Source organism: Lasioglossum baleicum, chromosome 6, assembly GCF_051020765.1.
Source record: "Lasioglossum baleicum chromosome 6, iyLasBale1, whole genome shotgun sequence".
NCBI classification, from domain to species: Eukaryota; Metazoa; Arthropoda; class Insecta; order Hymenoptera; family Halictidae; genus Lasioglossum; species Lasioglossum baleicum.
The window spans coordinates 10,109,725-10,125,304 of record NC_134934.1 but is presented as its reverse complement, the minus strand read 5'-3'; the positions used below and the strand labels follow the sequence as shown (position 1 = coordinate 10,125,304).

At 37.1% G+C, this 15,580-nt stretch overlaps 2 protein-coding genes across 5 annotated transcripts; one reads left to right on the top strand and one right to left on the bottom strand.

Annotated features, from left to right (window-relative positions):
- Positions 1–139: 139 nt before the first annotated feature.
- On the top strand, positions 140–8,008 carry LOC143209659 (putative E3 ubiquitin-protein ligase RNF144A). 2 transcript variants are annotated; one of them, XM_076425620.1, is made up of 5 exons: positions 140–300; positions 1,660–2,229; positions 2,300–2,462; positions 2,551–2,873; positions 2,980–8,008. In XM_076425620.1, the coding sequence occupies exons 1-5, from the start codon at positions 271–273 to the stop codon at positions 3,214–3,216; spliced, it is 1,323 nt and encodes a 440-aa protein (XP_076281735.1). In that variant the 5' UTR covers positions 140–270; the 3' UTR covers positions 3,217–8,008. The 2 variants fall into 2 exon arrangements, with proteins under 2 accessions (XP_076281735.1, XP_076281736.1); XM_076425621.1 differs by lacking the exon at positions 140–300 and adding an exon at positions 308–1,042.
- Crc (bZIP transcription factor crc) lies at positions 7,488–15,384 on the bottom strand. 3 transcript variants are annotated; one of them, XM_076425628.1, is made up of 3 exons: positions 15,224–15,384; positions 13,863–14,177; positions 7,488–8,895 (listed from the first exon to the last, which is right to left on the bottom strand). In XM_076425628.1, exons 2-3 carry the CDS (start codon positions 14,080–14,082, stop codon positions 8,027–8,029), a joined length of 1,089 nt encoding a protein of 362 aa, XP_076281743.1. In that variant the 5' UTR covers positions 14,083–14,177; positions 15,224–15,384; the 3' UTR covers positions 7,488–8,026. The 3 variants fall into 3 exon arrangements, with proteins under 3 accessions (XP_076281743.1, XP_076281744.1, XP_076281745.1); XM_076425629.1 differs by lacking the exon at positions 15,224–15,384 and adding an exon at positions 13,587–13,791 and having other exon boundaries at positions 13,863–13,997; XM_076425630.1 differs by lacking the exons at positions 13,863–14,177; positions 15,224–15,384 and adding an exon at positions 11,686–13,454.
- Positions 15,385–15,580: the final 196 nt, after the last annotated feature.

Below are 15,580 nucleotides of genomic sequence, written 5' to 3'. Positions count from 1 at the left end.
AAATTTTAACAAGAACGACTACGCCGAGATTTCTACCAACATTAAACTGCTTTTGCATTCCTGAATAATACCTAATTATTAATCAATTTAATAAATGAAGAAGTGCGCCGTTAACGCGGTACAAAATTAAATTTCCCGCTCTTTTGTGCACACATCGTATTATAACTGCAGCAACGGGGAACGTCGAATTCTGTGAATGTGAATTGTGCATACATATATATGTGAAGTTTTAATAATCTTGATTTCGTTATAATTAATTTAGCGATTGCGATGTGTATAGCAAGCACAAAACATGAACCGGTGAGAAATTTTCTATAATCCTCAGATTCTGTAAACTATTTAAACGAATGATATCATTTGCACAAAACCTCGGAGACTTATAAAGCGATAGCTGTCGAAATGTCGGTTGTATTGCTAAATTTATGGATCGCATTGGTAACAATATTGAATAATTAAAGGGAAAACCACATCTATATATACATATAGTATATATATACACATTATAAACAAGCAATAAAATGTTGTCGTGTTGTTTCCAAACCCGATACCTGCACATTGCACGAGCAATAGAAAATAACCAATGAATACAAAATTGTTACTTACTCTCGCCGTTATTAGAACAAAGTTTCCTAGCGTTCGAATTATTTTTAATCCGTGACAATTCCGAATTTCATGTTGTATATAATATATTTGTCACTGGACTGGCTCTATCCTGTGTTTCTCATACGCGTTAGTGAGTCACAAGGATACGTGTGTGCATTTATGTCAAACACAAAACAAATACGATTTCTGTAAAGATATCACACACCGTGCAGACGTAGAGTGATAATCTTTTTTTCCGATACTCTGTGAAAAAGTGTGAAGCAAAGTGGGGGCGGAAGTAGTTTAGTCGGTAATTTGTGTACACTGTTTGCTGCACTTTGTGACATAGGACACGAACAGTCCGTGAAATTAGAAAAACAAAAGAAAGAGGCATAAAATCGAAGCGCATCCCGACGGAATGATCGAATTGTCAATAGATACACATTCCTTTGGATAATGAGTATGTGTGAAATATTACGTAGCAATTTTCTTACTTTCGCGACATATCACGGATTGACAAGCACAACATAAATAAATATTGCTCGGGAACGACGAATATAATATTTTTCAGTTGTTCCGTTACCGATTAAACAATCCGTTCCGAGTTACATATACATATATACATACATGTTCGTACATTGTTCGCTATTATTTCGATTGTTCGGTCAACTATTGGAAAAGCATGAATTTTTCAAGATTCAAAGTAAAAAGAACTGCTCGTGTGTGTCAACAGTTTCGTATTGAAATGCAAATATTTTTGTGAACGTTGTGTCGTAACTGTTTAATAGAAATCGATATCGTTTCTAATCACCTTGAAATTACACGAGGTATAATTGTCGTAAACGTAATAATATGAAAAAAGAGAGAACGAAATATAGGAAATATTCGGAAGTTATGCCATAATGAATGAATACAACTGTGCAGTGGCAAATCATTTTGTGGGTGTGACATGTCCAGTTCTTATGACTTGTCTATGTCATTTGTTAAATAGCAAGCACAGTTGCGCACTGTTTAGGAAAACCTGATAAACATAGGCTTTTGTCTGAAACTGGCGGTGAAATTTTGATTGATAATTAGGGGATGCCCAGCCTACATTCGCTCGTCGTTCGACGAGCTCCGCTAATGGATATGGGTACTGCTACCAGCTCCGTGACATCTGTAAACCCTTCTACCAAAATTACTACCAATCAGAAAAAGGCTGAAAAGTCGAATAAACTAACCGGAGTCAGATTACCTTTGTTACGCAAAGAGGCGAGCGTGGTCAATCTTTCCCTGACGGAAAGAACAACATTGGGAAAAGGGGTAGATTCACCTTTACTTAGACCCGAGAGCAGCGCAAGTTTGGAAGCTCGCGGTAGTAGCTGGTTAAGCTTGGGTCCAGGCGTATTAAGGAAATGCGAAACTGCAGTAGGTTTGAGCACTTCCGCTTTGGAGGGCAGACCTATAAATCGCAGTCGAGTATGTTCTCGTTGCTCCAGTTTGTTGTCGCTGGCTTCCAGTTCACGTTATAGTTTGGCCGCGGGCAATTTTGTTCCGGCAGGCTCTCAGCAAGTGCTCGGATGTCTTTTTTGTAAATTATGTCTTGTTGAAATTTCTCTTTCTAAAACGTTTAAAATAGAAGGCTGTGGTTGTTCCTATTGTAAAGATGTAAGTACTATTCTTCTCCTGTTAGAAAGTTTATTAAATGGACTGTATTGCATATATTGTTGTGTTATAGTGTATGAAAGCGTACGTCGAGTTTGAAATTGAAGAAGGCGCGTACGAAATTAGTTGTCCCGACGCGCAATGCGACCACGGATCGATACTTTCTGTAAAAGAAATAGCGAGCCTGGTTACTCCGGAACTTATGGAAAAACATCACAAGTTTCGATTGAATAGAGGTGAGTAACGTCGAGCGTACAAGTTGTTATGTATCAGTGCATAAGTGTTGATAAGATAATCTAACAATTTTATTATTGTATCTTACAGATGTGTCTATGGATAAAGCACGTGCCTGGTGTCCACGTGCAGGTTGCGAAACGATATGTTCGATAAATGCTCCTGGCTCGAACGGAACCGCTGTTGGGCCTGTTCATTGTCCTAATTGCTCTATAGACTTTTGTTCTATATGTAGAGAGTCTTGGCACAACGGTCCTTGTTCTGATCTTTCATTAGGTATACCATTCGATGGTGACCATATTAAATGCTGTCCCATGTGTTCTGTACCTATTGAAAAGGACGAAGGATGTGCTCAAATGATGTGCAAGAGGTGTAAACATGTTTTTTGCTGGTATTGTTTAGCTTCCTTAGATGTAAGTATAATTATTTACAATATATATATACATTGAGAATGATAGTGATATTAACTATTCTTTCTGGAAAATTTATTCAATTTCAATAATTATATGAATACAACAGGACGACTTTTTATTGCGACATTACGACAAAGGACCATGTAAAAATAAATTGGGTCATTCGCGTGCGTCGGTCATTTGGCACAGAACACAAGTCATTGGAATTTTTGCTGGATTTGGGTTACTCTTGCTTCTTGCATCGCCGTTACTTTTATTGGCTGCGCCTTGTATTGTCTGTTGTAAATGTCGTGTTTGTGGCTCTTCTAGACTCGAACAGGAAGAAGGTGATACCGCAACATAGAAACTCTAAAAGTTTTCCGATATCTCCTGTTGTTTCTCTTCAGTATGATAAACAGTTTTTAAATTATATTACTCAACATGCGAATATGTGATCGGCGACTTATACAATAGATATACATTGAATCGAAAAATTCTATAATATATATATATAATATATATATATCTTAATATATCGAATACATTTTTAAAGCGTTTTTACTTTTGTGAGAGGGGTTTGCGTTCTTCTTTTTTGTACTATTATCTATGGATGTTACGTTTTGTTCTTTATTTTTTTTATTAAAGGGTACTTCGACTGTGTTGACTTCGAGTTTACAGAAATATTTTCACCTAGGTGTATATATATTTATAGCGTGATTATCGTTAAGTAAGAAACTTACAAAGTTTACTGAAAGCTACTTAATACTTCATTGTTTCTCGAGAGTCGTTAAGGTAGATTTTGAAAGGCAACGATGATCTTCTAGTTGGATCAGGCATTACTCACATTTTTACATTTAAACACGTTCGATCAACCGAATTGCAAATGTTCACGAACTTCGCGTACAACATTCCAGAAAGTTCTATCCCCGCTGAACGTACTGCCACGTAAAAAATATGATTCTTTTTCTTTACTGTACAGTTTCTCTTTTTTTATACTTACATAATTTGCTTTGCAATAGTACGAAAATTGTTATATACTCGATCATTATTTTCATGTACTTTTAATGTTCTTTTCGTTTTTACGCCTGAACAATGTATATCTATATGTATGTCTGTTCTGAGACCTCAAGATAGAGGCACAATTTCGACGAAAAAATTATTAACAAAATCGGTTGCATAGCACAACTTGTCCGTACTGTTTTCTTTGTGAATGCTTGTTCTATAACATGTATATTACGTGTACATGTATATTACATGTACATTATTATAGACAAGTACGAAGAATAGAGAGTAGAATGTATAAGTTCTACGGTGGAATCTGCAAAAAAGAATGTAAAATCTAGAATACTTGTAAATTCCATTCTTAATAGATATTTAATATATTTACTATTAATTGTAGAATTATTATATGAATGACTTCTTCATTTAAAAGAACATTATTCTGTACATGTTGTAATGCTATTGAAATTCAACTTTTCGAATTCGTAATAGACTGTAGATCGAGGATATAGTGAAAAGAGAGCAGTATGATATAACGTTTAATGAATAAAATTACATAATTAAGAAATAATACTGCAAACCATTTTTTGATAATAATCATGCGCTATACTGAATTAAGTATATACAGTTAGTCACAAAATTATTCGCTCACTCGCTGATGCGGCAAAGATGTACGAAATGATCAGGTAACGCAGGGTATTTTTCAATTTTTTATTTGGATATACATAGCTCAAAAGTTGAATTCAACAGAATCGTAAAAAAAACTGCGAAATTTTCATTTATTATTAGACAGCGGATTTTATGCATTTATGGCGAAAATGAGTAGGTGTAATTTAAAACAGTGAAAATATTAGAAGAATTTAAACATACTGTTATGTTAGTTTTAACCGATTAAACATATTACGAAAGAAAACAAATTTCTATTTCACTCCAGATTGTTGAAATTCACGTAGAAAATTTTTATTTTGCATAGAGATCCGCTGTCTATTTATTATTAGAGAAATATGAGTTTTAAGAAATCTTGACGGTTTTTCTGAGACTCTGAGAGGCATTTGTTTCCAATAGTTGCTAAAAAGAGTCAGTATAACGTAAACAATCGCTCAGCAAGGATCTATTTTCATCTATTTCTTTGATTTTCAAGAATTCGTTACAATGGGTAGAAAAAACAACGCTTGGAGCTGCTCGAGGCCCAGGCAGCTCGATTTTGGACGGGCCCCTGCAGAAACTCGAGCCCAGGGCCTGCAGGCCGGGCCGGGATTCAGCCTGTTTTTGAGAGGGCAACACGGTCGCACTAATATGGCCAATCAGGCCGATGCCAGTATACAGAACACAAAGCGGGTCGTATGAATGAGGCAGAAGTCGTTAAAGTAAAAAAATAAGACTTTTGAGGCCGATTACTGCCTAGATTGATCTTTTATCTGGCGTTTTTGACTACTGAAAAACTCCGTGTTTGTATTTTCACGAAATGAGAACGCAAATCCCGCATCCTTGCAATCTTGCAAATGGGCAGAATACCGGGCCGGCTTGCAGGCCCTGTGCTCGAGTTTCTGCAGGTGGCAGTGTTACCAGACAGGGGTAATCGAAAAGAAATCGCGGGGAACACAAGTACCCCCTCTCTGATGACCAGAGTAATATGTGACACGTTGCGCGTGCGTGATAGGGACTGAACGGTGGAATAGGATAGTGGAAGGGGATAAAGGTGGAGAGCCTGGAGGGGGAAATGAGGTTGGTTTCAACCTCATTCTGGCATCACTGGCAGGTGGTATGCGCACATTGGCGCGCACAGGGGCCCGGCCAAATCGATTTTTAATGGAACCTTCAATAGCAACAGCAATTTTCATTGGGAACTAACAAGTCACCCTCAATAACATCATCTAATAGTTATATTTAAGATTGCAACGTAAAAGAAAATTTCTATGCTTTCTTTTGGCACAGCACAATTATTGAAAACCCTATTAACAGGCTCCCGGTAGGTAAAGTGTTAATATCGTTATAATAATAGTTAATATAAAATGAGCAAATAATTTCGTGGAGTGAAAAACCGTCAAGATTTCTTAAAACTCATATTTCTCTAATAATTAGACTGCAGATCTTCATGCCAAATAAAAAATGTTTGCACTGTTTGCAAGACAAAGGAGCCAAATAGAAATTTCTTTCTTCCTTTAATTGTCTTATTCAGCTGAAATTAATACACTGATGTCCTTAAATCTTCTTAATTCGTCCACTGCTTTAAATTGTACGTGCCCATTTTTGTCATGACTGCATAAAATCCGCAGTCTACTAATAATAAATGAAAATTCCGCAATTTTTTTTCACGATTCTGTTGAATTCAACTTTGAGCTATGCATATCCAAATAAAAGAATTCAAAAATACCCTGCGTTGCCTGATTATTTCAGTGAGCGAATAATTTTGTGACTCACTGTATGTATTTTTTTCATTCGAAAAGGAGAGAAAAAAATAATATAAACTTCATATAAACTTAAATCATGTTCGATGTTAACGGTACAAAAATATTTTTTCGTTGATTGTACGCGTACGCGTATATACACATATAAATATATAATTGTCTAATCGAGTGATACATATTAAATAGTTTACTCGTAATAAAACGAAAAATGAGAAATCAAATAAACCGTACGAGACGTAATAAGTTTTTCGAGCAGGTATCTAAATTACACGTACTATTCAAAACAATTGTGTGTAAATAACGACTTAGTTGTATATATATACGTATATATATACACATGTATATTTATATGTTCATATAATGTAAATATGTACATGTGAATGTACATACATTGTACGCACGTTTGTGTATATGTTTACAAAAATGCATATATATACGTGTACGATGATAACACATCCTTAAACTATACATATATAAGAATGTATATGTAAATACTTGTAACTGTTTGATGCGATCTACGCATAGAAGTCATTTGAAAATGCGTAATCATGTAACTTAAAGAAATATAACAGGTTTAAAGTCATACTAGAAAATTAAGATAGCAAGTGATTTGCTATTGTCCTAGCTGTACACTATCGTAAAATTAGTAGATAGTTCTTCAGGTAATTAACGTTACAGAAATTCTATTACGTAACTTTCCCACTGCAATATGTTCTACGATATATTTTCGAGACATCACATGTGCGATCGGATCACGCAGGTTCCGCAAACGTAAGCAATTATATTCAATCAGTTTCACACGGATACGAAATGAATTGAAACTTGCATACATGAAATTTCATTGTTTTATCATTTATACGATTTTAGTATCCACTGCGAGTCTTTATAAAGATTATCAATGAACAATAGGTTTGTAAATTCATATGATTTGCGTAATAAACACGGTTCTGTTATTACTAACGTAAAAAGATTGCATATACTTACGGTTTTCATGGACGAACCACTGATAGAACGGTGAAAGTTGAAGAAATGTAATTTATTGTTATTAAAGGAAAATATATTCGGGATACTTTTCGTACTAGAAATTTATACAGAATTGTCGTTTCTAAGGGTAGTCGTTTGGTTTTCCTTTCCCGCAGAAAAACCGTTTCACACGACGGATGCAATTTCGATCTTTAAAAAGTTGTTAGGGAGCGAAAAAACAGGGAGGTTTCTGACAATAACGTCGTTGTTTATTACACAATAACCCATTTATTATTTTTCTAATACAATATTTTTGTTTTGTAATAAAACTTATAACTTGATTGGGTTAGAATTGCTTGGAATGAAAAGAGAAATTTGTGTCAGTTAAGATGCATTAGATCGCACGCGGAATTCTCAGCAACAACAAGAGTTTCCACTCGGCAGAGAGTTTCATAGGGCTGCATACCTCGTAAATTCTTTGGTGATTTAATGCATCTTACTCTCGCTGATCTTAAAAAAATGGACCATCGGTAAATCAGGAGATGGTGCGCGTATACATTTATGGATTACACGATGATAGTTCTGTAGTCCTACTAAGAAGCTGTGATAGACTTTAGATTTATGTTCGGATACGTTGCTAGATATAAAAAAAAAAAGAAGAGAGAGGGAATAACAATCAGTAATCTAAGTCTATGTATTGCTATACATATTATTAGGACCATTGTAAAATAGTTAGTGTCGAGAAAAAGTATGATTAATAAATTTAATAAAAACGATTAAACATAACGGTGGCTGGCGAACGGATTATTTCATCAGACCCTTCGCTTTAAACAAGTCTCTCATCAACCCTTTTAAATACCCAATCTCTCGCTGCAAGTCTTTTACTTGATTCTTCAGTTTGTCGTTGTGATCCGCGAGCTCCTGTTCTTCTCCCAATATTTCTTTGATCTCCTGTTTTTTCTTCTGCCTGTAACGCGTTGCCGCATTCTTGTTTTGTTCTTTTTTACGGACCTTTTTGTCCTCCACGGTTGGCCGCGAGTACGGTTTCTGGCGGCTCCTGGCCGAGGAGCCTGTCGAGTGTTTTGTACATTTTCTTTCGGTTTCAAATATCCAATCTGGATCGTCTACGGAATCTTCCGACGATGTGTAACTACCACCTGAACTGGTGCACGGACTAGACGGCGGAATATCTTCGGTTTGCAACCGCACATATTCATCGACCACGGCCAAGTCGTGCGCGACGTCTGTGTTCAACGGATCTATTGCTATACTTTTTGGATTCCACTGTATAGGTACAACTTCATTGGTGTACGTTTTTTCCTCGGGGACCACTACATCGTACATAGACTGATGATTCGAGTATAATGGCTGTACAGGTTGTAAAGTAATGAGTAATTGGGTGTCCACGCTTAACGGTTTATGCGGCGGTGGCAGTGGCGGTGGTGATTGTGGTGGTGTTAGCGTGGAGCTGGACGTGGGGACTATTTGATGGCAAGCTTCCACATCTCCCAGAACAGTTTCGAACTCTTGCAGCAGCGTTTGGGTATCATCTTGCTGAGGGATCTTTGTAATTTCGTTGTACGTGGTTGGCTTCAGATGTACATTCTCAGGACCTGGTAATTCCTCGAAAATGGGCAATTCTATCTTCTCTTCCAACCAATCGGAAAAAGGTTCTGAAAAAAGGAAAGTTTTGTTGTTTTTAAAAATGTAAATAAATATTGGTCGTTCAGTATTAAAAGATAAGGAAGTACAGAGAACAATCGACGTTGGAAAACGTCGATCATTAATTAACTGATCTCAGATTTTATATCGAACAAAACATTGATACCACATTATCAGATTCCAGTGATATACTGTGGGTAACGGAAGTATTCGAACGCCCTTTAAAACAGAATAACTTTTTTATGACTGTACCAAACGATCTGATTTTTTATAAACAATTAGAAGCATTGGTTTATGAAATGATGTGCAAAAAAGATTCTCCAAAAATTATAATTTACGAGGTTACATGCGAAAATAGAAAAGGCATTTTTTAAAACTTTTTTTATTTCGGCCCTTAATGAAAATTTAAAATACGCAGCGGACAAAAGTTTAAGACCGCTCTAAAGAAAACGATAACTTTTTAAATATTGCACTATCGGATTTGAACTTTCTTGGGAAGCTAGAGCAATTAGTTTACTAAAGGATGTGGAAAGAAATTTTTTCAAAAATTGCAATTGATCGGAATTGTTGAAAAAATACTAAAAGTTGAATTTTTAACTTTTTCATGTGGGCCTATGTTGAAAATTTAAAAAATACGTTTTGTAGATCCGTGTCAATTAAACATATTCTGAAAATTTCGTCAAAATCGGTCGACGCGACGTTGCAATGAGCTACAAACGTTTAAAGATGGTAAAAATGGCAGATTTTCACGATTTATTGCCGAAAACTGATCAAAAGTCGTGTAAAACTACGATTTTCAACATTTTTAATCGCTTGTAGCACGTGTGTATGTTAATTTTCAGCATGTGTATAACTAACACAGATCTACAACACATATATTCTAAAATTTTTTAAGGGCCCTAATAAAAAAGTTAAAAAAATGCCATTTTTATTTTTGCACGTAACCTTGTAAATTATAATTTTTTGGAAAATCTTTTTTGCATATCATTTCATAAACCAATGCTTCCAATTGATTATAAAAAATCAGGTCGTTGGGTACAATTATAAAAAAGTTATTCTGTTTCAAAAGGCGTTCGAATACTTTCGTTACCCACTGTATATATTTATAGTAGATCCTATAGATTGTGTGTGAACATGTTTTATTGAAACGGTATCAATAAGATTTTCTGTATTTTGAACAATTTATATCAGAATAGAAGTTAACAGTACTTTTACTTGTCTCGCATGAACAATAAGTAGGAGTGGTACATTGATGTATATATAATTTCATGGACGTTAGCAGCTCAACTAGAAAAACAAGTTCTCGATTTGCAATTTCTTTGGCTACTAACACTCTTGCTGCAATCGATACTTGTATAATACATTATTTAGAACACAGTCTGATATTTAGGTTATCGGTAGACAGCGGATTTTATGCATTTCTGACGAAAATCGGAAGGTGGAACTGAAAATAGAAGAATTTCAAAATACTATTGTATTATTTTCAACCGCGTAAACGTATCGAGAAAGAAAACAAATCTCCATTTTTATTTTGCATAAAGATCCGCTGTCTATAGTTATCGGACAGCAGTAAAATTCGAAATTTTTATTCAAAACAAGATCGTAAATTTAGAAAAACAAAATTGTTCAATAAAAATATGTTCAAATCTTTCACATAAATATAATCGATTCTTTCAAAACTTTTTCCATGCATTGCAATTTCGTTCCAATACGTTACACATTTAATGTCTGATAAACTACCCCTAACCTATTTCTCGGTGAAACTTTGATCAGGCTTCAAATATGGAAGTTATCTGCATTTAAATGCAGAGGGCAAGGGGTTAGATAAGAATTTTTTTAAATATAAAGATTTATATAAGTACATAGTACAATTATATCTGCAAGCGTGTGTTACGAATTCCCAGTAATAGTATATTCACTAAATAGCAGGGCAATAAACGTTAATCTGTGTGCTATATATATATTTAGAATCAATTTTTCCGCAGATTTTTAATTCATTGTATATACAAGGTGTCACAAAATAAATGTCGCGGACACCGTAGCGCGATTCTACACCCTCAATTTAGTCGAAAACGGCATGAGGAACCCCCCGCAAAATTGATCTTGAACGTGAAAAACATTAAAAGTGTTGAATCTAAAAAACTGTTATATTTAAACCTTGTTTTTCTCGTTTAAGATCAATTTTGTGGGGGTTCTTCATGTCATTTTCGACTAAATCTGGGGTGTAGAATCGTGCTATGGTGTCTGCGACATAATTTTGTGACATCCTGTACACATAATTGAAAATGTTTGGGACTGCCTCCCTCAAGCTTTTGGTACGTATTACAAGTATTCTATTGGTTTCGATACGCGAGGGAAATTTAAGTGGGTAGACTCGTTTTTCCAGGACTGCAAAGATGGGGTTTTTAAGTAGTCAAAAGCGTTAGATAAAAAGTCAACCTATTTTTACGTTTACGGGGCGTAACGACATCCAATTTTGTCATGGACAAATCTCCGGGCTGCCCCCCTAGAACAGGCCCTGAAAAACCCCATCTTAGAATTATCGAGGAATGAAAAGGGGCATCCCGCATCCTTGCAATCGAGTCTTTAATGCGCGCACGAATATATGGAAAAAGTTAAGTTAAACCCGAGCATATAATTTGACAGGAATATATTTAGTAACGTTGCGATCCAGTTACACGGTACGATAATGCGAACAATGTGGTAACAGTGCTTTGATATGCGTAATAAAGATATTTTTCAGTCGAAGTGAATGCTAGAAAGAGAGGGGAAGAACTGTTGTAAAGCGAAAGGAAACGTACCGCTGTAACATATAGCAGCCATTATCATGTGTAGCGTGTTTTCGTGAACCTTTTTTTATTTAAAGAGCAATATATGTGTATATAATAATAAGAGAAATATATATATATGTATAGGCGGAGAGAAAAGTGGGGAAAATAATGTTCTTGATGCACGGGTACGGTGTATATGATCAATGTGAAGCAGCCAAAAGTCCACCAGGTACGGACACGAGGCTCAACGTCTTTTTACTAATTTCTGGGAATTGACAATGATCTCTCGGTTCCACGTGTAGCGATATGCGAACTGCATGCTATCATACAACATTAGCACACTCGGGCATCGAGACAATTCGTCGCTTTCACGCAACACTTTTAAAAATGCCAGTATCGTTTTATTGCCCCTTTGCTCCGATCCGCTTCTTTTTTCTTTCGCTCTGGTCGCGGCTCGATTTCAAACTAGACGTCCATGAATGTTACGCACTTCACCAATCACTTTACATCAATCGGCAAATCGTTCACAATCTATCGAAGAATATTTCCCGTGTAACGGTATATATAGCGAGAGTTCAATTCCAAAGTGATCGCTGCAGCTTTCGATCCCCGTGATCGATACAGATCTCCCGTGGACACGTGTAAACACGCTAACGTATGTTGGGGGAGCGAAAATTACGCTCCGAATGTCGATCGATAGATCGTTGGCGGAGGTACCGTGTTTACAGTAGCGAAACACAACGCAGCATACGGTTCACCATAGATCAACTGGACTCGTTTGATATTTTCCAAGCGTCGGGATCACTGACACGCACAGTAAAGTCGCTCGTTAGCTGCTACATTTAGCAGATTTGTTCGGGCCACGAAGTCACGACTCCCTGGTGGCACTCGGCGCGACACAATCAGCCGAACGGAGGAGATATAAATTTCCACGTTTGTAACAACAACAATGCGCGACGGCGCCCGGAAAACGATCGCGTATCGTCAGAAAGTCGACTCGTGACGAAGACTAATCGACGGAATCGTACGATCAGTTTGCAATACTGCCGAGAGACCACTCCTGCTTATCTTTGGACTTTCCCCTCTGCCGCCCCTACTCCGACGCAACTAAACACACGTCATTCCCCTATCGGCCTTCGGCCAAAGCAGTTTGTATAGAGGTTAACCAGTTTGTCCCACTCTCTTTTTCAGAAAAAGAAAGAGGAAGAAAGAAAAATGAGATACACGCTGGAGGAAGCGGGAAGAATGAAAGCGATACCGGGTATATCGAGAATGCTGTCCGATAAAATGCGTTGAACGTTAGCCTCTGTCCTTTTCGTATATGTAGAGCTTCGAAAACCCGGGGGACACTGTCTTAATCGATGCATGCGTAAGAACGGAGCCGCAAGTGTTCGCCTACTTTTACGCAGTTTGATATTTAAAGATATATCGAGACCGCAGTGTCTATTGCTTCGCCTCGGACGCCATGCAGCGGTGATAATCTTAGAATCATGCCAACGCGAGTACATCAAACTTTTCAATCCCCAGCCAGTTCCGATGCCTGTGCGCACGTATACTGCAGTTCGAGTAACTGCAAGCCTATCGCAAACATTATTTCATATATAAATCGAGCGCAATGCTTTTCAGATCGCGAGACAGATTAGTGGGAAATATTTATACGCTTCTCGCGATCGTACCAATTTAGCAACTATGTTTTTACTGCTTCTACAGAAATTATATACACATATAAATCGTCACAGATTTGCACAGGGCGTCGCGAAACTCATGGTACATATAGAATAAATTTTAACCTATTTCTCTCTCTTGTATAAATAACACTTGCTTTCGATTATACCACGAATCTTGTACTTCCTACGTACAAATCTGCAATGGTTACTGTTTTTTGTATTTGCGTTGGGATTGTAATGCAAGTTTGTGATAGGAAAGGTCACCTGATAAATGTTTCTTGCATTCGCGGTGACCTTTCGCGAATTCCTTGATACATTGCCGATGATCTTGTGCAAATCCCAGCATGCTTTTCTACCGGAATTAACGTCTACTTGCTGTGTTAAGAAGCTTGTTTAATATCTATATACAAATATTGTATGATAGAACGGTTCTTTGCAACAGTACTCAATAAAACTATCCATTTTCATCCTTGAAGAAAATCATGAAGATTTATATATAGATATCAACACGATTAATTAGAGAATTCTGGAAGTGCTCACCTTCTTTAATCCATTCGTCCAACTCTTCTAAAAGTTTCGTAGCAACTTGTGCTCGGGTGGGGTGCTCCTCGTACATAACAGGTTCAACATTTTTAGTAGGCTCTACAGACTTATCATCGAATAGAAGCCAGTCATCTTCTACATCAGCCGGTAGAGTCCCACTAGGGGACACCGGCTCCAGCTTCCACATCCACATCCCTTGATCCTGACCAGCTGACATTGTTGACACGGTCCCAATCAAGAGGTATCAATAAATAATGAAAAGAAATTTGTGTCGTCTGTGCGACGTAGCTCGAAGCGAGCGCCATATTGGCTCTGAAAATGCAAAAAAACTACAGTTAGACAAATGTAAATACAAAATAGCCGTGTAAGCGAAAGGATCTCCAATCCTCGATGCATCAACTACTGTGCGATTAACAACGATTACAATAGAGGTATTTCTATGGCTGTTAGTCAACATATTGATCATTCGCATCTCCGATACACTGCGTTTAACCGGGAAACAACATGCAACGAAGAAAAATGAATTATTCACATAGAATTCATAAACCGGAGACGGCGAATGAAATAAACTGCTTGAAAATAAAATATCTAAGTTAAGCAAAAGGACTGCGACTTCTATCACTTCATTGTGTGATTAACAATTAGATTTCTTAATTGTTAAGGTATTTCTATGGCTGCTAATCAACGTGTCGATCATCCAAATCAGAAAAATGAATTATTCACATAGAATTCATAAACCGGAGACGGCGAATGAAATAAACTGCTCGAAAATAAAATATCTAAGTTAAGCAGAAGGATTGCGACTTCTATCGCTTCGTCGTGTGATTAACAATTAGATTTCTTAATTGTTAAGGTATTTCTATGGCTGCTAATCAACGTGTCGATCATCCAAATCAGAAAAATGAATTATTCACATAGAATTCATAAACCGGAGATTGCGAATGGAACGAACTGTTCGGAAATTTCAAAGCGAGCCAAATAAGCGCGTTGTTTTCCAGTTACATTATGTAACTTACAAGCGATTCATCTCGTTGTAAATAGCAATGTTCGCGGAGAATATTCACACGAGAAACTGCAACCTATAATGACGCAACACCGACACATGTCGTCTGGTGAAATTTGTCGAATGTATTCGCAGTTCGAGTGTCCCGAAAGTTTGGTTATCGTGAACAATATGCGAAACTGGCATCGTAGTATAATGAGTAGCGAAATTCATTGTTCGGTGATAGCGTCACTCGCGGACGTAAGCGCGGAATGATGATTCACAAAATGGCAGACCCGACACCGTGCACACACACACACTCTGCTATTCGAAAAGAACCAATTTGCAGCCCTTAAGGTTATTGAACAATACTTACTCCATGGTTAGATTGTTGTGTCGGCACACTTGCGTGTGCAAGCCGCTCGTGGACTATTGACTCATCTTGCTCGTCGTGAGAAACGTGTAGAAAATTTCAACGTCTTTCCCTTGCGAAGCATGGATGGAGAATAAGCGTCACCTTCTATCGAGAATTTGACCGCTCGGGTCACGTGATCCGGGAATGCGTACGCAAGGGTGCTCAGTTCGAGCCGATTTCGCGGATCTTCTGCGCAGACACCGTGAAAGTTGGAATTCGCGTGTAACTCGCATATCGCGGTCGTTTCGTGTGCTACTTTCTCGCTGAGAAAACCACGGAAACGATCAGAACTATTATGCAGGAATTGTATAAATAAAT